General features: G+C 35.9%; 1 protein-coding gene across 1 annotated transcript in view; it reads right to left on the reverse strand.

The window, feature by feature from the left end:
- LOC120539463 (aldo-keto reductase family 1 member B1-like) overlaps positions 1 to 14,307 on the reverse strand; it is a 29,264-nt gene extending 14,957 nt beyond the window's left edge. The window contains exons 1-5 of the mRNA XM_039769537.1: positions 14,077 to 14,307; positions 5,399 to 5,566; positions 4,835 to 4,951; positions 2,775 to 2,852; positions 2,374 to 2,496 (exon numbers count right to left, since the gene is read on the reverse strand). Of these exons, the coding sequence (XP_039625471.1) occupies positions 2,374 to 2,496; positions 2,775 to 2,852; positions 4,835 to 4,951; positions 5,399 to 5,566; positions 14,077 to 14,205 (615 nt within the window). The 5' untranslated portion in view covers positions 14,206 to 14,307. The remainder of the gene's footprint in view (positions 1 to 2,373; positions 2,497 to 2,774; positions 2,853 to 4,834; positions 4,952 to 5,398; positions 5,567 to 14,076) is intronic.
- Positions 14,308 to 22,819: the final 8,512 nt, after the last annotated feature.

Below are 22,819 nucleotides of genomic sequence, written 5' to 3' on the forward strand. Positions count from 1 at the left end.
GGTGTTCTTGCATCGAAGGTTCCCAGCTGTACTGGTGCCATCTCGTGTAATGTCAGCTAAGACCCGCACTTAAAAGTTTCTCTCGCAGTTTCAATGAGTTTGTGCCAAACACCACCCTGACCATCTCATCTTCCTCTGCATAAGCGCAGTCCTTCACCCGTGAACATTTACCGGCAGTGTTTGTATTGGATTGCCGCTGATGGACGGCCTTATATGGGCAGGCACTAAATTACAAACGCTAGTGGCAGCCTGTCTATGAACTTAATTTAATATAAACTTACGGTTCACGCCGTGCTTTGTTTCCGCAGTAGCTGTACTTATGAATATGCTTGTATGCATCATTTGCTTCATAATGTTTTTCTGCCTTCTCAATTGTGAAATGGCGTTTTGTGCTCATCGCTGTTTGGAATCTTCCTTGTTCTCTACGTACTTACGTAGGAGGCGTGATGATGTCACACGAAACTCCGCCCCCCACGGCCATCTCCAACTCAAGACTCCATTACATTATATGGGGAAAAATAGCTTCCAGTTATGACCCTTATGCGTAGAATTTCGAAATGAAACCTGCCCAACTTTTGTAAGTAAGCTGTAAGGAATAAGCCTGCCAAATTTCAGCCTTCTACCTACACGGGAAGTTGGAGAATTAGTGATGAGTCAGTGAGTGAGTCAGTGAGTGAGTGAGTGAGGGCTTTGCCTTTTATTAGTATAGATTTACATTACATTTAATTGTGTACTTAACAGGAGTTAAAAATGGCTGGGCAAGTGCTTTTAAGCTGGAATATTTAGGCAGCAGCCATACTGAATATTAAAGAATAATCTAATTTTCAATAGCCATGATGATTAGATTGTACAAGTTTTACATTCACATAGAATAACCAGCATGTGTGTACTTGCTAGAAGATATGAGTAAGTGATTGAGACATTTTCTACTCACCATATCATTATATTTAGCTACGTGGTAATGATCAGAGTGGTCGCACTGAACCATACAATACAAGGAACAAGATCACTGACAAGATTTGATAAACTTGCCTCCTATAAAATGCACTCCACATAAGAAGGAAAAGACTATGCAAACAATGGCATGCAATTTACATGAGCACTGCACAGACCATGGTATGCAGTTTACAAGAAGCTAGCAAAGAACTGAAGTATTTCAATTGGGTTAAGAAGAAAAGACACTCTGTAACTGGCCAAAGTGAACCACCTGATATGAAGCTTGCTGTGTGGACATTGATTTAAATCATTTGAATTATATGTTCTCACGTACAGTATTTAACTCCTAGTGCTGTTAAGTCTGGTTTCCCTGCAATATATGTACATAGGTTAAGGTACAGTAAATAAAGTCTGTTAATCATCTCACTACAACAATCTTGTGTTCACTGCCATTAGCAGTTGCCTAGGGGTTAAAGATCTCTCTCCTAACTAATCCATTTCCTGTAGGGATGCAGAAGGATGCTTTTGTCTAGTCCTCTCAGTAGAATACTGCGTTAGGATTAAGGAAAGGCAAGATGAATGACTGTAAACCGAAGTCTGAGAAACATGTAAAATATCACTGGTTCCAGGGATCAGTATTGTGGGGTGTGCATGTGACACTAGAATAATAAGCTAAGGTACAGTTTTGGGACATTTCTTCTTGTTCGTCAATAAAAAAGAGCTTAGGAGACTAGTACAGTGCCTTTTGTGACAACAACTTTCACAATAAAACAAACCTATTTTTGCAGTTTTGGTCTTCATGCATGTACCAGCATTAAGGACATCTGCCCATCACAGGTCCCACTCACACTAAGATAATTTAAAAAAAAAACTGCCATCTTTAGGGAAGTGGGAGTAAAACTAATCTAAACATAGGGAGAATGGTCAAATTACAAATGGCCAATAACCAGTGTGAGGTTCTAGCCAAGGACAAAGGATCTGTGAAGTAGGCATAACAACCACTGACCCTCAAAGAAAAATTTTAAACTTAAGAATTGAACAAATAAATAAGTTATTAACAACGACATGGCCAAATACCCAAAAAGCATTTTGCCAAGACTCAGAAAATTTTTAAGATTGCTTAAATAGTGCTCTAGGCACAAAACAGGATGTTGCACTTCATATGTTCCCTTGCTGTTCATTTTTACTTAGCTTATTTTTCAATTTGTAATTACTTATAATACTTATAATTGTTATTTTCTGGGTCTACAGTAACCAGAGAAATACCTGCATGTTAGTATTTTCACATTTACTAGAATAAATTAATGAAACTAAGCAAATTAGAAGTTATGAAGGAATAGTATTGTATATGGAAATTTTTGACCAAGATTTGGATGGAATGTATAATACAAGAATAAAGCATAATATTATGTATTCCTCATTTTTAGTTAAACATACCTGATTCACTGCTGGTTTATATTTCAGATCCGGCTTGTTTAAGATTGCTTCAATTTGTTTGTGGTTGAAATTGGAAATGCCAATCGCCTTCACCAAACCAGCATCTACAAGTTCTTCCAAAGCCTTAGAAGACAAATTCAAGCAGCCTTTTTAATTTGTACCAATGTTTAAATGCTTTTTATATAAATGCTTATTTATGTGAATGACCATTACAAAAACTGGCTTTTTTTAATCTAATAATTACTGAAAATCGTGTACATATTATTCACATTAAGAGGAATGAAAATGACTTAAATCAATTATGTAACTACTGCTTTCACCCCGTTTTTATTGTGATTGGCTTTAATTAAAGGCTAAGCGTAAACATAAAATAAAACATTAATTTCACAATCTATACATACCTCCCAGGTGTCTAGGAAGTTTGTATTGTCTGGGATGACCAAGCCTTTGTCATCAAATGGAAAAAGGACATCACCGGCCTAACAACATATATAGAAACAAATATTGTAAATAAATAAATTACTGTATCTTTTTTTATCAATCCAGAAAGAATTAATTAAACTGGACGTTTTATGACCCTAACTGCAGAAGACAAAAAGAATGATGGATGAATGAATACAGTTTTGTATCTTTTTATTAAGTATTAAATATTTTGCTTGTGAGTTAGTAGACCTTTAAAAACCTATTTCACAGTTGCTAAAATATCTCTTCCTTCAATACATCAAAATACAAATGCCAATAACATTTTACCTTCTTTTTCAGATGTTAAAATAAATTTGCAAAAATTTTTATAAAATACTGCAGAAATACAATAAGAAGTTTCATGAAAAAATGGAAAAAAGGATAATTAATACTAAAAATTCAATAAGTCAAATGGGCGCATGTAAAATTAAGAACAGAATATTTCATTACTAGCTGTCAAAAAAAAAAATAAGAATGACAATTCACAAAGCTGATATTTTGTGATGCATGAAGAAGTGTATGAATTATCATCTAAAAGGATAGCCATCTTATTTATGTTTTAGACTATTTTCCATTTTAAATAATGTTTAGCTTAAATTTATTTGTTTCCAATCAGTAAATTGTACAGCAAATGTATTGCTTTAAATGTTAAGCCAAATAAAATGAAATGTTGGTAAAGTAAAGTAAAGTAAAAACAACTTGGCTGTTGAAGCAGTAACACCGGAGTACATTCTCATTAAGCTGGTTGTGTCTGTCAGCACTACATTATAACATTATAATCATAAATAACTGCTCTGTACACCTAATAGTTTTTTGAATTCACCCCTATACTTAGTATCCGAGAAATATATTTTATGGTGGTGAGTCAACACATTCAGTACTTTACAGTAGCCATACCAGCATTCTGCACCCACGCTACCTGAAGATGTTGGCACCTAAAAGGTTTTAAATGTTAAGGAGCTTTTAGCACATCATTTGAAATCAGTGAATAGTGAAACAATTAAATGTTTTTTGTTACATAGGTTTTGCCTGAGGCTCATACAATATTACTTAGAAACCTTGAAAAAGCTTGTCCTTGAAATAAAGAATACCAAAGTTATACTCTTAAAGCAAAACATAAATATGTCTATGAAATACAATGCAGTATTAGTTTAGCTTTACTTAGCCACTCCTAATAATAAACCCGGCTGCAAAGAAATTACAGAAGTGCAAAATGCATGCAGGCACACCCACATTATCTGTCAAAAAAGTTATATAACTACACTTTACTGTTGAACTGGAAGAGTGACCTATTTCACAGCTAATTTTCGCACTTTATCAATCTGTAACAGCTAATGATTTGAAGTTCTCATGGACATTTTTAATTCTATGAAAGAAAACAAATATAGACTGTCTTAATGATTACTGAGCAGTGGCACCCACTTATATTGTGATAACATGCTTTGAGAGACCAGTGCTGGGCCATATTAAACAGAGAAATCCAGATTGCCTGGACCAACTCCAGTGATTACAGCCACAAATCACTAGTTGTGAGTTACATCCTGGTGTGGCACCTCTTCAGCTTAGGACCACAAAACACTCAGTGGTATAAAGTCAGCTCAGAATATTATTGGCAATCAGCACACTTCTGCCCATGAACATATGTAACGCACACTGCTCAAGAAAGTCAATGAGTGTTATTAAAGGCTAGGGCCATCCTGCAAAGTCATTTTTCTCCTTCTTCCATTCTGGCAAGTGGCACAGGACCATTAATATCAATTCCAGTAAATTGAGATCATTTTGTTTGACATCTTTTTTATCTTCATGTCAGCTTGAACTGAAAACTGCATGAGTATACCTAATGCATGTTTGTTTTTTTAATGTATGCTGCAGAATTGTCACTTGTTATTATAATACTGTCACTAACCGAAGGGACACTTGCAAATAAGAATATCATTGTACTGTGTACAGGTGATACTAAAGTAGAAATTAAATATAAAGTAACCTTCCACAAACTAACCTTATATCCCATGGGCTTGTGCATAAGGTAAAGATCCATGTAACTGAGTTTTAGGTCAGACAGAGACTTCTCACAAGCTTTTCTCACCATGGACTTCGGATGGAATGTACTCCAGAGCTACCCAGACATTTCAAAATAATTTCAAAGATTTGTTAGTCAGAGACTTCAGATACTGCTATTATATTTTATAAAGATAAAAAATATAAAATATTTGTATAAGATATAAAAATAAAAATAAAATGTTTTTTAATCTCAAAATAATAAAAACATTAATAGACATTAACAAATTACAATTGAATAATTTATAAGGCCAATTATTGTTGATTGTTAATTAATTATAATACAAACATTTTAGTAAATGTCATACATTTTATTGTAATCTAAAATTATCTTTCAACACAAAGATTATTACATCATTCCTTTTTAACACATTTGCCCGATCTCACTGACATTTTAATTCAGGTAAACATGCAAATTTAAATTAAATGTTGTCTCAGCTCTTCCTGGAAATATACTGTTTGCTTTTGTAAATCTCTAACCTGACATTTAAAGTTAGGCAACTACCTTGCTGACAACAAAGAGCTCCTCCCTTTTCACAGTTCCATCTTTGATCTTTTCCTCCATGCCTTCTCCAACTTCTTCTTCATTTTCATAGATATAGGCACAGTCAATATGACGGTAGCCCACACTGATTGCTTCCTTTACGGCTGCTTTGACTTGACCAGGAGGAGACTAGTAAAAAAATAATTAAAAGTGATAAATATATTGATACAAGTTTAAAATGGATGTTTTAACTCATTGTAATAAAATAAAAATCAGAAAATTATACATCAAGTCCACCATCTAAATTGGATTATTAGCTTGCAAAATAGTTTATAAAATAAATTAATGTATTTTGTGGATTTCAAGAACATTTTGGTTCTTGTCTCCTTATGAAATCTGAAAGCTTTCCATGTGTTAAAATTAATAGCACCTTTATTTAAACATAATATCGGGTAATTTCCAGGACTAATCTGACAAGTGTAGATTATGTTAGCAAGACAAAACTAGAAGAATATAAGATACTGTATAAGTAATAAGTAATCCATCCATCCATCCATTTTCTAACCCGCTGAATCCGAATACAGGGTCACGGGGGTCTGCTGGAGCCAATCCCAGCCAACACAGGGCACAAGGCAGGAACCAATCCTGGGCAGGTTGCCAACCCACCACAGGTAATAAGTAATGAAATAGTTATTAAGACTTTTCACATAAATAAATGTGAAATGATCACAAGTGAAATAACAAATTTTAATCTAGGTTGGTAGAACTATAATAAACAAAAACCAAGAAATAAATAGAGGTAAAGTCATTTTTCTTACCAGTTAGGTTTATTCATAAAAGTAGTAGCAAGAGGCAGGATAATTCATCTAGTTACTAATTTATAGTTTTTGTCATCTTCCAACGTGCTATATCCTAACACAGGGTCATTGGGGGCTGCTGGAGTCAATCCCAGCCAGCACAGGGCGCAAGGCAGGAACAAATCCTGGGCAAGGTGCCATCCAACCGCAGGGCACACACACACACACACACCCACACACCAAGCACACACTAGGGACAATTTAGGAGCGCCAATGCACCTAACCTGCATGTTTTTAGACTATGGGAGGAAACTGGAGCACCCGGAGAAAACCCACAAAGACACGAGGAGAACATGCAAGCTCCACGCAGAGAGGACCCGCAAACCCGAAACTTACACATTCACATCAGTGTTACTCAAAGGGGGGGACAATTTTTAATCAACAGAATTGTGCTCTACTGACATTCCCCAAATAATGAATGGTATGTTGCACTACAGAAAGAAAAAAATAATCAACTGGAAAAATGTTTAAACAAGTATTAAAGCTAAACAAATCTAGGTATTCTTGCGGCATTAGTCTTTTGATGGTGTGGTAAAAATGTTTAACTATCAATTTAATTTACTTATTGTGCTAAACTTGTTTAGCTCATAACAGCTGCTTAAGCAAAAGTGTAACTAGCATTATTACCTGTTGTAGTTAGATTGGATTTGTCATTTTGGTTATAGCTACCACTTTTTTGTTTTTATTATTTTATTAGGTTCCACAGCATCACTTCATTACTGTGATGTTAAAAGACTGATCCAAAAGTGATCATTGCCATCATCTCATACATCACCACTACACTGAACGTTTAGGTGTTTAAATACTTCTGGTTTATAATTGATAGTTAACAGTTATCAGTAACCTGATTAAACTAAAATACACTTCTCAAGCAAACTTGTCCTTATTTACGATTTATATGATTTGTATGTTTACACACATCAACATATATTTATTATTTTATCTTGGGTTTACTTTTGTAATGTGCCTTGTGATGGCATTCATTGCAAAAAAACAGTATGAAATGATTTTTAAGCACAGCATGAAAACTTTCAAAGAGTATTTTCTAATCATTTTATAAAGTTAAGTGAATTATTGCACATGTAAAAGATTCTATAAAAAGTATTCTCCGATTGGAAGATTTTATTTTACTGTTGTACAGCTGTTGTACTGTTGCGAGCTACCGGTAGCTAGCGAGCAATGTGTTGGAGACCCTGGGCTAGGGCCTGTTTGTTCAGCAAGTGTAGCTGTTTATTTTTCTTATTTCCTCATTTCTGATTTTGTTTTATTTGGTGGGAGACAGGAGCTTGATAAGAACGAATATGTTGTATAAACAGGTGTACTTTAAGTATACAAACTGATGCACTTAACCAATCTACTGTGTGACAAAATATTATAAAAATTCTAGGGTGAGCAGCCATCCTGTAATTCCCAAAGCAGTCCCCTGTATCAGCCCCAATAATGACATGACAGCTTACTGTTAAAAATTATTCTGTTTTGTGTTACAGAAATTTGGAAGTTTTCACTACAAAAGGTTATGCAGATATTGCAGTATGCAAATTATTGTACACAGATCTTTGCTAGCTTTACACTGCTGCATTATTTACTCAACAGTCATTCAACATCTGTTCAAAACAGAAAGAAGTTCTGTCCATTTACATGCCTTGAGACTTCTGTAATGCTGCTGTAATGTGCAGATCATTTATTTTCAATGTGTTACAGGCTAGACTTAATTTTGTGAGAGGTGGAAAATAAAAGTGGTCTATCTTTATGGGCAAACAGAAAGAACAGTAGTTGTAATTATCAAAGGTTAGGTTGTCAACACAAAAATTTAATAAATCATTCATCAAAATGTTTTCTTTTTCAAGTAACTCACATTATTTATTTTGCTGGTCTTATTGCATGTTGCTCATTAAAATAAATACACAAAATTAAGAAGAAATACTACACACAAAAGGGGATTGAAAAATTGAAAAATGAATACCATTCAAAAGCAAATAAAAAGAATTAACAGATGTCAAACACAATCCTAACATAAGGATAAAACCAATTTTAAAGTCGAAATAAAACAAAAGTCAAAACCAGAAACTCTGCCTAAATTTGTCTTGATGTATGTTCTAGTGCTGGTCTTTTACAAAGTCTTTCCGTTAACAAGTTAAAGTTTAGATGGTCAACTTCATGCCCATACATATACTGTAAAAAGGTGACACAACATCACAGCAATAAAATTTACATAATGGAAAAAAGCATCAAAGCAAATATTGTATGCAATGTGGTGATAAAATGAATATATGAATAAAAGAAAAACAGAAAAAAATAAAAGTTAGCAACACATTGAAACAAAAGCAAAAACATGACATTAATTAATAACACAACACCCTGGGCGTGAAACCCAGTTACATTGTTGCAAGGTAGCATTGCTACTACTGCATCACCATGCCACCCATGAAATTTTAACGCTTATTACAATTATCTCTTTTTTTTTACCTCACCTATCAAACAGTTTAACATCCATACAATAGTAAACGAAATAGCCATAAACAAATATTTATCAATTGGTTAATTTTCAGTGTTATTTTTCTTCCCTATTTTAAACACTGAGTTTACATAACCTCTTTGTTAAAGCACAAATCTGGCTACTCAAATTTCTGTGTCTTACTAAAACAGCGACAAACAAAGATATGGAAAGTTACTAGGCAAAATAATGTTTTCAGTGTTTATTCAGTGATCTGAATAGTGCGACTGTTGCTAGCGTATCTTCAAACTTGGAAGGCAGAAAGACGTTATAAAATGATGAATGAGGGTTGCGTGTCATTTTACTCAAATGTTTACTTTTACTTGAACAAAGCAGGCCCTGAAATAACAGCGGAAATCATGACTCAGCACTCATGATATTTCTCCTGCCATGGATATAGCTGTTAAACTAAACAGAATATGAAATACAAATAAAAGACTGCTGTAACATACTTTTAGCAAACATTTTCATGATTTAAAGATCGCATACTGACTTCATAAGAGGGATATATAGCATATCATTTTTTATTAAGGACTATTATTATAGTTCCTGAAATGCCAGTTTAGGGTTAGAATGGTATAATTACAACTTGTAATATAACATACAAGATCAGAATAATCCAGACCTTGCAGTGTATTAAGTGAATAGTGAACAAAACGGACATTATTTTTAAAAGTTACAAAGAAAAAACGCCAGAGGCTACACAAGGCTTTCTTCCTCTCCAACTGAGTTAAACATATTTTACTTCAATTAAACAAACAGCAAATGAAAATGCAGACTTTTTAAATGAAAAGTAAATACACCTTCAATGCATGAAGCTGATGTCATTGTTTTCCAGAAAGTGTACATCTACTACACTGTTGGGCCATTTTAAAATACACTTAAATAAACAAAACATAAGATTTTTTTTTAAATACATTGAAGAATATATGATGAAATAGAAAAAAATGCAGCACTTCATATTGATAAATAACCCAGACTCCTGAACTGGCATGTTTTCTGAAGGAAGCTAAGAAGTTATGGAATCAAATGTGGTAATATTTTAATATGAGAAAGCTCATGAATAATGCATCACTTGCCTTAAAGATTCTTAAACATACTTTACAATAAAATGGACTGTGGAAATATTACTTTTCATATGATTCACAAAATGTTGAAAATAAGGCCAGGCTGTTTGACATAAACCACAGTCTAAAAGATTGAGATCTATATGGCTTACTACTATTGTAAAATTCTGTAGACATTTCTTGAGAAACTTAGCAAAGAAAAAGTTGAGAACGAGATAAATTTACAGTGTTTAACGAGGGTAAGTTAGCAAGTCACACAATTTAGAATATACATGGGATCCAGTAGGGTGGCACGATGGTGCAGTGGTAATGCTGCTGCCTCACAGTAAGGAGACCTGGGTTCGCTTCCCTGTGTGGAGTTTGCATGTTCTCCCTGTGTCTGCGTGGGTTTTCTCCCACAGTCCAAAGACATGCAGGTTAGGTGCACTGGCGGACATAAATTGTCCTGTGGGTATGTATGCCCTGCGGTGGGCTGGCGCCCTGCCCGGGGTTTGTTTCCTATCTCAGCTTGCAAACTGGGAGGCATTGTGACTGTCACAATGCAAAAGATGCCATAATTTAAACTCCGATAAAAGAGGTCAGTCTGGAAAAGATGACAGCCCTGATATCTAAGTATAAGATATGGTGAGCAGCTATTGTAGTTGGTATACACTTTACCACAGCAAAGTTTCACCATAACATAAGAATGTAATTAAAAATGTCTATAGATATTAATGGAAGCCAATAAGAAGAGGTATACGCAAGGCTGTTTTTTGCCAGATATTTTCTTGTTTTACACTGAAATGTTTCTAAGAGTCATTGATGAAATGAAGAGAATAAGTGTAAGAAGTGCCAAAGTTACCAATATGCAATTTGCAGGTGATACAGTATTTATTGCTCAAAGTGAAGAAAAACTACAAGAAATTTTAAATGTGGGAGTAGAAGGCAGTAACTGCAAAAAGACAGTTAGTATGGTGTTAACAAAAGACAAAGTAGTGCCAAAATACATATATATATATGTATAGGTCATACATTTATTGCCTTTTTAATTATGTTCTAAGGCAGTAGAATCAAATAAAATCTACAATAGTTGTATAAGGCATTCCAAGAAGATGAATAAATAAAAGTTCAGTGCATTTCTTGTTTAATTTTATGCAACAGTCCCATCTTTGTGTGTAAAGTGTTTGCCCATTTGTACTGTGTCTGTGTGGATTTTCCTTAAGGTATCTTTTTTCACAGACAAAAGATGTGCACATTAGGATGACTGGTGACTCTAAATTAGCCTTGTATAAAAGAGTGGGTGTGAGTGTGGCCAACAATGCCTTGCCTTGCATCCAGTTGTTTGAGGTTTTGGGTGTTCCGCAGCCAAATATAGAGTTAAACGGATGGACGCTGTGCTGGATTTAAGCATAAGCTAAACGTGCTACAGGTTAGATCCTAACAGTTTGAGGGGGTATCTCACAATTTCATAATTTGCTCAATTTGGGTTGCCGCCCTGCCTGGGGTTTGTTTCCTGCCTTGTGCTCTGTGTTGGCTGGGATTGGCTCCTGCAGACCCTGTGACCCTGTAGTTAGGATATAGCGGGTTGGATAATGGATGCATATTACATCCAAATACTTGCATATTTTCAAAATTCTGAGGAAGCAATCCTTGCACTACCTTGTTGCACATTTGTAATGGGTTCATCTTTATTCCCTACTAGCTGAAATACCCGATGTTGCCCGGGAAGAAAAGAAAGTTTTTTTTTGTTTGTTTGTTTTTTTAATTGTTTAAGAACATTATAATTTAAAAAAACACAACTTTAAAAATAAAAATAAATTAACATACAATGAAGACTCACTAATGTGCTTGATTGTATGTTATCTTCCAGTTGTCACTCAGAACCGGCCAATTATTTAATTTCAAAAGCAACAGGGGTGCGGTGGTCTTCAAACATAAAGAATGCTGGCAGCCACCTCCAGTTCGCCCTCTGGTGGTCGTTCTGAGTGTCAACTGGATGAAAACATACATACAAGACCACAAGATCACCCACCACCCTACCCAGAAGGGGGCGAGTTAGGGCTGATTTCACCCTACAGTATTTTTAGTAAACCAATGAGAAACATGTGTACCAAGTTTCATGAAAATCACTCCAGCCATTCAGAAGTGATGCTGGAACATACATACATACACACACACACATTGACTTTTATATATATAGATAAGTTAACATGAAATAGAATACTCATACTTTGCTGCTATACTTCTGGTGTGACAACAGAACAATTTCAGATTGTTAGATAGACAGTAAGATAAATGCATGAACTTTTAGACTGGTTATATTGAGAAGTTTAAAAGCATATAGTTTTCTGACATGTATATCTAAACATATGTCATAGTGTATATGATAACATATAGAAACGTAAAGAAATGTAACTTAAGCATTAAACAAAACATCCTAGATGTGTATTATCAATTTTTGTGTTTATAAGAATTACACATGAACACTTTGAAATCATTTCATTTTTTTTTTTGTCCACCCCGACATACATACATGTTTAGTTATGCAAGTCTTTGAGCTTTTTGTACACCTTCCCTCCCATTTTTGGCACTCAACATCTAAAAAAATCCTCATTATTAGGCCATGTTTGGATCATATTTTGCACAGGAAATGATTACCTTACCACGTTATGATAAAGAGTAAGCCGATGGGTGTCTTCAGCAAAAATGATTAAAAGGACTTGATGCTGTGCATGCCATATCAGTTCATTTCACAAAACTTCAGGATCAGTAAAACAGGAATGCTGAGAGTCATTTTATGCTATTTCAAGGTTGCTGATCACAAATATATTTTTTTTTATATTTGATTCTTTCCTGTGTATGATGTTAATCTGCATCCAGCCCTGCAAGCAGGTCGTCCAACTTGGTGGCAGAATTGGCACTCCAGCCACCGTATAATAAAACTCACACAGTGCCAGTGTGGTGCTGAGGTGTGTGCTCCCAACATTCACCTTTACTAGTAGTCCTAGTCCTCTGAGAAGGTTAAAAACAGCAATTTTCAAACATAAGCATATGGGGTATAGTTTTAGACAGTTTTAAGGTCAGTAATTATGAATATGATGCTATTATTTCTTTTTCTGTTACAATCAAGAATATTTAGACTTTAAACATTTAAATTGAAGCACACATTTTAATATTTCAAATTTCTGATGCAACTATTTTTGCCTATTATGTACTTCTACCTAATGATGTAACTCATTACATTTCTTATGAACACCCCGAATTATGGTGGTTTATACCATTTCAGAATTGTTTGCCTTTATTTTTTGTGTGAACTCTTTGCTTTGAATTTCACTAAAACTTCAAAAGCAAAGACTCTTGGACTGTGTATTTTTGTATACCAGTCATCTTATTTATTAAGCGTTTCAAGTAGTTGTATTTAGAACTATTTTGGAAATTGTTCTATTTTATTGTATTTACATTTATTTGCTTAACAGACACTCTTATCCAAAGCGACTTACAGAAGAGGTAAACATAATTGAGTAACAGGTTAGGGCCTGTTTGTTCAACAAGTGTAATACGGCAGGTAACAAAAGTCGATTGCCACAAGTGAAAAGATCTAATAACTCATACATTTACCATCATAAATTACACAAACAAATTAACTAAGAATATTAAGTATTGCAGCGCAACAGGTTTTTTTTTCAATCTCTTCTTAAATACATTGAGGAAGTCAGCAGTATGGATGGAGGTGGGCAGCCCTTTCCACCAATGCGGAACTACAGAGGAAAAGAGTCTGGATTGAGACTTGTTCTACATTAACACTTCCCAAGTTGGGCCTCGACACCTCCCTCAAGTTAGGGTGTCCAAATAGGGCCCAGTATGGATAAAAGGCCTATTTAATCTAAATCATGATAACTGAACTCTGTGCTTATTCCAGGTAGGACCTGGCACAACACAGGTGCCCACACTATCTGGCACACAATCTAACACCCATATTTACTTATGGTGCAGCAAAGCCGTATCAGAAAGTTACTGGAATGTAGACAAAAATAAAAAAGGAAAAATACTTTCACACAGGAAGAACATGCAAACTCCACACAAATGGTGATTCAAACATCATCTCTCTGAACTTAGGACAAAAACATCAAATTTCACATTCCAAAGACAAAATTAAGCAGAAATTATGACACACATATTCGAAAGGTTATTCCTCAACTCTCTAGCAGGTATCCAACGCTTAAATTAAAACAAAACCGCGACGGGAATTGCTCAGCAACAAATGGCTTCTTGTTCGGAGCTGTCTTCCAGTCTGCTGCTCACCTTCCACGTCCCGAGCCCCACGATCGGCATTTTGGCGCCCGTGTTCAGCACAATGTGTGTGGCCATCGTCCCCTGCAGTCGCTTGAAGTGGGAGAAAGTGGGAAGCAAACGTAAAAACAACGTCCTCATATCCACCTTCCTCACTTTCTCCACCCTCTTCACTGTGCAGCCCAAACTCTTCACTCTCAAAATGAAAAAGGAGAAATTTGATAACAAACGTGACGCCAGTCGGCTCTACTCCGCCTTCTCCTCCCGCGCAGACTTGCCACACTGGACAGAATCGCAACACGTTTGGATTAAATGCACGTTACAGGCTGCTGCATTCTCAAGGTGGGGTAACTTTCTTCACCTAGTTGTAGATCTGGCATCAGCAGTGAAAGAAAAATATGATTTTAGCTGAGCCGTGACTGCGGTGACAGATAAATTACCGGGATTCAGATTGCTTCAGGGACGGTTACACAATGTTTTTAACTTACAGTGTCCTTCGTAAAAACTTTTTATTAAGTCCTGGCGGTTAAAAAACAAGCAAACCCTGAACTATGCCCGGCGAAGAATAAAACTTGCCACACGATTATTGTAAAGCGGCCGGGTGTCACAGCGGTTAGCGTGTGACTGATTTGTTTGAGTCCGCCTATACTTAAGGGTTACTCTGAATAATCCTGCTTTCCTTCCAACAAACTAAAAACTGTAAACGTTAAGCGTAGTGACAACCTAAAAAGGATGAGTCTGGGTGTGTGGGGTGTCAACGTTTGTTTTCTCCAACATCCCAACACTTGTGCTTTAGCCTGAGCGTGCGCAACGCGCGATGCAAAAAAAAAATGGAAGCCCACACCCTTAATATGCGGGCTTCGGAAGGATATGTAAATAGAACTGTTAATTAATTAGAAATTATATTTTGGAATCAGAGGAGTGTAGTATAAAGAAAAAAAAAATTCCAATTATAAAACAATTACTTTCACTGGTGCATTATAAAGCAAAAGAAAGAAAGAAAGAAAGTCCTAATTTGGTCAGTGTTCCTAGACTGCTTCAATTTTTTTCATTACATTTCACATAATTTACTTCCCTACAACAGTGAACTGTATTAAAATGAATTTGAGAGTACATGTCTGTATGTACAGTGCTGTGAAAAAATATCTGTCCCTTTCCTAATATCCTTTTTTTTCTCTTCTTTTTGTTTTACATTTTTGATCATAAATTTCAGGAGGGCCAAGCTTACTTTTCCAAAGGTTCCTATCAATAGCAAAGACGTGAATGTGGTGAGGGCACCTTGGGATATAACTGAATGACCGGCTTGACTGCAGTGCTAGCACAGAGGCTGCAGACAAGAAGGGTCAGAGTTGCCCACTGTTTCCTGGGAAGGTTGAGATCATTTGGTGTATGCAGGACACTCTTACATTGTATCTATCAGTCTGTAGTATCCAGTGCCTTCTTCTACAGAACAGTGTGCCTGAGCAAAGACATCAGTGCAGATGAGGCCAACAGAATAATAATAATAATAATAAGTTACATTTACATAGCGTCTTTCACAAACCCAAGGTCGCTTTACATACAGAGTAAAAAAAAAAAAATTACCCAGAAGACAAAAGTTTGTAGAAGAGGAAAGTTATAGAATAATCATAATGGTTAAAAAGGCTGGGTCTGTCCTGGGGATCTGACTCGATTCACTGAAGAAAGTAGTGAAACAGAGGTCACTCAAGGAACTGCTTACTATTCTGGCCAATAACTCTTGCCCTCTACATGAGGTCTTGGCTAAACAGAAGAGCCCCTTTAGTAACAGATTGGAGTGCAATTTGAGGTCATCCCTACCCTCAGCCATCAGGGTCTATAATAATTCACCCATGGCCTAGGTGTCACTGTTCTCTGTATACTGACAGTAAATCCTTCTTAGTGGATGAAGAATGGGAAATTAAGACAGAGATCAGAATTATTTATTCTGTAGTTTCTGACATGCATGCAACTAAACATTTTAGTGATAAATTATATTTGTGGTTAAGGATTGTAATGCATATACATATGTATGTATGTACACACCTCTAAAGGTCTAAATGTAGTGTATTTTCCATATAATAAATAGGGTGCATTTTAAAGAGCGGATAAAGAATGATTCATTTGTATAAGGGTAGCATCACTGCCTTCAGATGTTTCCTTTACAGATATCAAATACTCCATGTTTATTTGAACCATCAGATAATGATCTGCTTTGATGTGTTCATTACCCAGTGGAAAAAACTAAAAATCAGATACAGTCATGAATCTTTCTGCTTTTGGTCTTACAAGTGGATATTGTGTTTGTTTCTTTTTTCATGCAGAGCGTTTTCTCATTTCATATAAATAAATGTATGGCTGCATCAAGATTTGTAAAGAAAGACTTCTTAACATTATCAGGAATGGACTGGAAAACGTATAAAAAAGTAGGTAAGTTTTATTTTCTTCCAGGCAATGAAAGGTGAAAACTGTTAAGATCCTATCTAGAACAATGGGTTCTCAACCGCTTGAGGTAGCAAAGAGGATGGCTATGTGATGAGGTGCGTTGTCCAACTTTATTGTGAATCAATTGGAATTTTGCAGTGTGCCCTCATTTGTAGGTCATTTATTAGTCTGTGCTCCTTTTCTATGGTGTGAAAAGAATCAAGCACTGTGCGTAGTTGTCACCTGTGAATGAGCCGCAGAAATGCGCGTACTTGCGAGTTCTTTGCTGCAGGCAGAGCGTTCATAAAGGTGAATAACTTTATTTAAGAGAGTCGAATTTGCAATGATCCACAGAGAAGGGCGAGGTGTAGTATTGATTTCTGTGTAAGCCCAGATGGTGAAATATAACTGATTTTGAGGTTTGATTGACATTTTTGCCTCGTGGGTATGGGGGACAAAAGGGACTGAATTGGATGCAACACCTCCTGCTTACCATCAGCCCATCTCTCCTGCTGGCAGTCCTGGCAGTAATGCAGCAATTTTGACTGTGTGTCACATTAGTCTGTTAACTGCAATGCAGGCATGATCAGCGGACAAAGCTTGTCGACTGTGTTTTCATGGTTTAGCGGTGCGCCACCACCTGTTGCTTCATTGGGGTCTCCAATTCCCCAAACCCAATGATCATTGATTGTGTGTCATTTCCTTGCAGTTGATGCTTTGCGGGATACCCCAACCCCCCAGGATCATCAATCAAATGTCTAAGTTACACAATTTCAAGATGAATGAAATTTATAAAGGTAAATTGCCCAATTTATACTTAACTTTTATGCACTGAGTAAAAAGATTTTTTTTTGGTTCAATTTGTTCATCTGCAGTACTGAATGTGGTTTAAATATTAGAAATGTGACTTCTTCATTTTAAAATATTGTATTATTGTGTGGTGGGTGGAAACATAAATCAAACATTTATGAAGGTGTGAGACATAGAAAAGTTTGGGAACCACTGTGCTAGAACAATATGGAAGCCCATTTAAAATACATCTTTTAGCCAATGAGTAACTGTGATGTATAAACTAATGTGAAACTTCAAGGTAAATGTTCAAAGTTGTACTTAGGTGAAATTAATTGTTTTTGCCTAAGGTAAATTTAAATTCAGATATTTTATTGACTTCTGGTTACGTATTTTACATATAAGGAAGCGATGAACCTGTGTAAGTAAATATCTTGGGCATAAATTGATACTTTTGATTCCATCTATCCATCCATCCATTTTCCAACCCACTGAATCCGAACACAGCGTTACAGGGGTCTGCTGGAGCCAATCCCAGCCAACACAGGGCACCAGGCCGGAACCAATCCTGGGCAGGGTGCCAACCCACCACAGTACTTTTGATTCCCCAAATCTTCAATTAACTGTGTTTCTACTCAGCAAGTGATTTGTTACATTAGCAAAAGAACCGATGAAAGACACCATTGATGAGTTTCACATCCTATAACAACAAAATAAGAGTTTATGCTGAAATTATGAGTTTGGGGTAATAACTCATAGTTACACTGTACTTATACTGGTATTACGTAGTAATTACAGCTTAATGAAGTGAACCAGTTTAGTTGTTGTTTATCCAAGTATTAGAATGGAAAAGATATTTGATCTAAAATCCTTTGACCATGATATGATTTTTGGTGCTAGCCATGTGTGTTTCAGTACCTCAGAAAGAGCTGCTGCAATTTTACTCTCTAGAGCTTACAGAGTTTGGCACAATAAACAAAAAGCATTCAGTGAGCAGCAGTTTGTGGGTAAAAACACTACAATGATGAAAGAGGTCAGAGAAGAATACCCAGAAAGGGATAAGAATTTGGATTAAGCAGCATGGATTCATCTATCCTGCCTTGCATGATACGTGCAGGCTGGTAGTGTAATAATGTGGTGAATGCTTTTTTGGTAAACATTACCAGAGGTTGGTAGCCTTACTCTTTCATAGTAGTTTTTGGCAACATTACTTTATATATTAGTATTTTGAGCTCATTTGTAAAGCAAAAACATACTTTTACTGTGTTACATTTCTGTCACAGCGCATTACCAGTACATTTTAATTTTTAACTTTTAATATTTTAAATTCCTCTCCTTAGAAACATTCAAGTCTTTTCTACTATGAAGTACTACCAACAACTCTTGGCTGACTACAGGTTAATACTGAGAAATTCCATTGATCACTTTAGACTATCAGTCACAGTTTTTCCTTGCATTGATAGCCAATAGCAAAACCTCACTCCTGTCCAATGGCTTATTATGTGAGTTTAATTGGCCATAATTGACTGTCAGTCACCGATATCCCACCAGTAGCCAACTTTGACCAAACAACATGCACAAAACTATGCTACAAATTGTTCTGAAAGATCCAACTAAGCAGTTGAAAATGAGACCTATGGAGAAGTGATACAGTAATTTAAACAAACATCACTGGTCTCAAGTTCAGTCAATATTTAGATTGAAAATGAAAAAATTATCATGCGTTACTAACATTGTGTGTCAAAATAGTTTGAAATTTTCATGTACATAAACTCCACCTTCAATTTAGGAAAATATTTAGTCGTAAATGGTTACTAGGTTTGTATTGCAGGTCTTCTGAAAAGAATTTGAGCATCATTAACTTAAAATGTATTCTAAATATTGATAGCTGCAAAAAATGAAACATGCAATGTTTGAGTCATTGCTATTTGCTGTTTGAAATCCATAATTCATTTTTACTATCATCATTATTATCTAAATATCAACTTAGCTAGACAAATTGAGTAAAAAAAAGGTCACTGAATTGTTTTTAATGTATATATCAGAGTGTGATCAGTCAGCCATGGGCTGAAAGGCCTGTTCTCGTTATAACTGTTGTGATATTATCATTCATGTAAGTTATGATTTGAAGATATACTGTAACTAGTATTGTAACTAGTTATAGGTAGATTATACTAGGTAGATTATGACCTTATAGAGTGTTGCAGGGAAACTATCAATGAATTATCAGTTGTCACACTGATATGTTTTTTCATCCCATTGCCATAATAAAATGCAAATTAATAAATTGTTTTTTCACAGTCAGTTTTTTCACAAAGGATATATTTAAAATCAAACTGAAAAGAGAAAAACAATTTGCATAAAATCTTCCAAAGGCATCATGTAATTCACTTTCCTTTTGGAAAGGGTAATACTTTACGGAACAAAGCAAGTTGATCTTCTATAGTCCAAGATGAATGCAAGCTGCAGTTGCTACGAGTATATCAAACAGCTGAAAGAGTAATTCGTATATACAGTAGAGATTACAATATGCAAGCTTTCGAGGTAATTCAGACGACAAGATGATGGGGCCTGAGTTGCCTCGAAAGCTTGCATATTGTAATCTTTTTAGTTAGCCGAAAAAAAGGTGTAATTTTCCTTGACTTCTCATTGCTTCTTATCATTAATTTATAAAGATATATCAAAAGTAAATGTGCATCTTGTTTCATGTGTATAACAAAACAAAATATTTGACAATTTCAATTGTTATTATTGGTAATGATTGCAGGTTCAGGGTTTTAAATTCTTAAATATTACTCTGGTGGAATGTGTTCTTACTTTCATTGATAATGGTCGGTACATGATAAAAGTGTTAGTAACTGGAACTGTGCTTCTGTAACTGGATGATTAGTTAGGAATGGTACAGACTGGAGACCTATCATTTTTATTTAAGGAAATATTTTATTATTATACTGGGGCTGTGACCAAGATGACTTTGTACTGATTGCATCTCCAGACCTTAAAGAATGTATTCATGAGGGATGGATGTTGCTGGTAAAGTCAGATGCTTTTTGAAAGCAGATCCAGATGTGTTTATCCCGCTGCTCTTTGTTGATGCAGCACTCAAATAGATCTTTAATACCGACCTCTGTAGGAATCTCTGAATTCTCTTTTCACCACAAAGGTGTCAAAAGCGATGTCCATGGAGCTGTTTCTGTTTGAATAACACTTGTAATTAGTTGTACAGAACATACTTTTATTCACATTACACTTTACATGTTGTGGCGAATGGCCGGAATCCTGACTTGGCTGGGACACCCTGAGTGTAGGAGGACCGGGGGAGAGAGTATTTTCAGGACAGTTTTTCCCCCGGACCAACAGAGCATGGGAGCCCAACCTTCTTGGTGCCTGTGGCCACTGCCAGGGAGCACACGGACATTTCCAGGGCCTTATTTGGCCACTTCCAGGTTCCCTATAAAAAGGGGCCAGTTACCACCAGGATGGCCAGAGTTGGGAGGAAGAGGATAAAGCCTGAGCAGGAGTGGAGGCGGATGGACTGGTGGCAAAGAAGAGACTGTGTATTGTCCTACTGATGATTTGTGCACTGTGTGTTGGACTGTGGGGTTTGTAAATAAACCGGGTGTAGTGTGGCAAAACACATCTCTGTGTCTGTCTGTGCTGGGGTTAGAGTGGCTGTACGAGCTGCGGCTTCACAAAGTACAGTAGAACTACAGAGTGCGGATCACTTAATATTAACATTGGTCACCTTGGAGTGTCCTGTATATGTGACAGCGTGCTGGTGACTGTGTCTGCGCCGTGTCTCTGAATCTCTCTGCCATGCTCTGGATTGACACCTTTGATTTTTGGGTCCAGTAGAGTGAATTCAGCCTGATCTGCCGCAGTGGGTTTGTTGTCATTCTTTTCAATGGGAGGATTCATAGATTTCAAGTAGCAATAAATAGAAGATGGATTATTTAAACACGCCAACTGCCTTCTGCAAATTAGGCATTGCATTTTGATGGCAATTCTGTGGAAATATTTCCAGAACAAATCTCATATGTGATCCTTCCACAGGATCACTTAAAATTATTTTGTCAGTTTAGATTATACATATATAGCTCCTGATCATTTTTTATATAATGGAGGTGACTCTTTAAACCATCGTGAAACCAGGTTTGCACTACTGGCAGAATACAAACAGCAACCACCTTAGTCGGCCGAGCCACAGGATGGCACCATCAGCTCATATGATAGATTCGACTGTGATGCCATGTTTTCTTCAGTGTGAACTCATTCATTTTGAGTGTCACAAAATACTATAAAGTTTTAATAAATAAATATTTCATTATTTGATGGAATCATAACATCTGTTAATTGAAGGATTTATCATCTTTCTCAAATGTGTTCACTTACATTATGGCAAAGTAGAGAGTTAAACCTTTATTTTCTGTCTACTTGGTTTTGAATAGGTCAGAACAAAAAAAACATTTGAGGACAAAAGACAAGGCTCATTTTCAATTTATGTTTTTTAACCTACAACATTAGGGCTGCAGAACTCCAAACAATGGTTGATTGAATATGATCTCAAGAAAAGATTAGAGTGAACAATAATATACATACTTCTTTTTGTTGCCAATCGATAGCAGTGAAACAAAAAATAAATATAATCTTAACAGACATCATTGAACTTCAGTATGAGTTTGAGTAATGTTAATGCAAACGGCCAGGAGATGTCACTAGAGAGGTGAGTGTCAAATACTTAGAAGCTTTGATATGATTTCCATCACAATTGATTCAAACGTTTCTGTGTTTCATTAGGCTTCACTCCACCCATCACTACTACTGGTCCCTTTGTCATTTGCATCTTATTGCTAATAAGTATCTGTTAAAAACAGGGAATGCATGCATGCCATGTTTAAGAACATCTAAAGGTGGGAACATGAATTTGAAAAAGGGAGTTTTGTTTAGTCTAATGGTCCATACAGAGTCAGATTCCTGTACAAAATAGCATTTTAGGATGAAAATGAATGAACAGGTTGCAGCATAAACTTATGGACAAGAAATCTTCAGTTATGCTAACAATTCAGAATCAAAGTGCACTAAAGCAGTCCAAGTGTATGACAATCAATGATCTACATTTAATAAATTCAACATGATCACACGAAATGAGGCAAAATTCTCGGTTCAACAGAGAAGGACTTGACCATACATGTCAAGTATTAAGGGAAAGTGGTCTGTAGCATTCACAAGGGTTTGTTAGCAAAGACTGATCAATTTCCAACACCAAGTTTAGCTAGTGGTTCCTACTGTGCTTGTAGTGTTTCCACTGTGGAAGATTAACACACTGAAGGCCACATGCTCACATGGACATACCGGAACTGCCAACAGCCAAGCATTCATCTGATATGAGGAAAAGCAGAACATACTTGACAAAATTAAGATATGGCAATTTGCATTAGGAATCCAAATACTTCAAAACATGGCTATTGGTGTCCTTTTACACTAGTGGTTTACGTTTAAACAATCCTTTTGCCGAGATTGAATAAATACACTAAGACTCTGGATA

The sequence above is a fragment of the Polypterus senegalus genome, chromosome 11, assembly GCF_016835505.1.
Source record: "Polypterus senegalus isolate Bchr_013 chromosome 11, ASM1683550v1, whole genome shotgun sequence".
Classification (NCBI taxonomy): Eukaryota; Metazoa; Chordata; class Cladistia; order Polypteriformes; family Polypteridae; genus Polypterus; species Polypterus senegalus.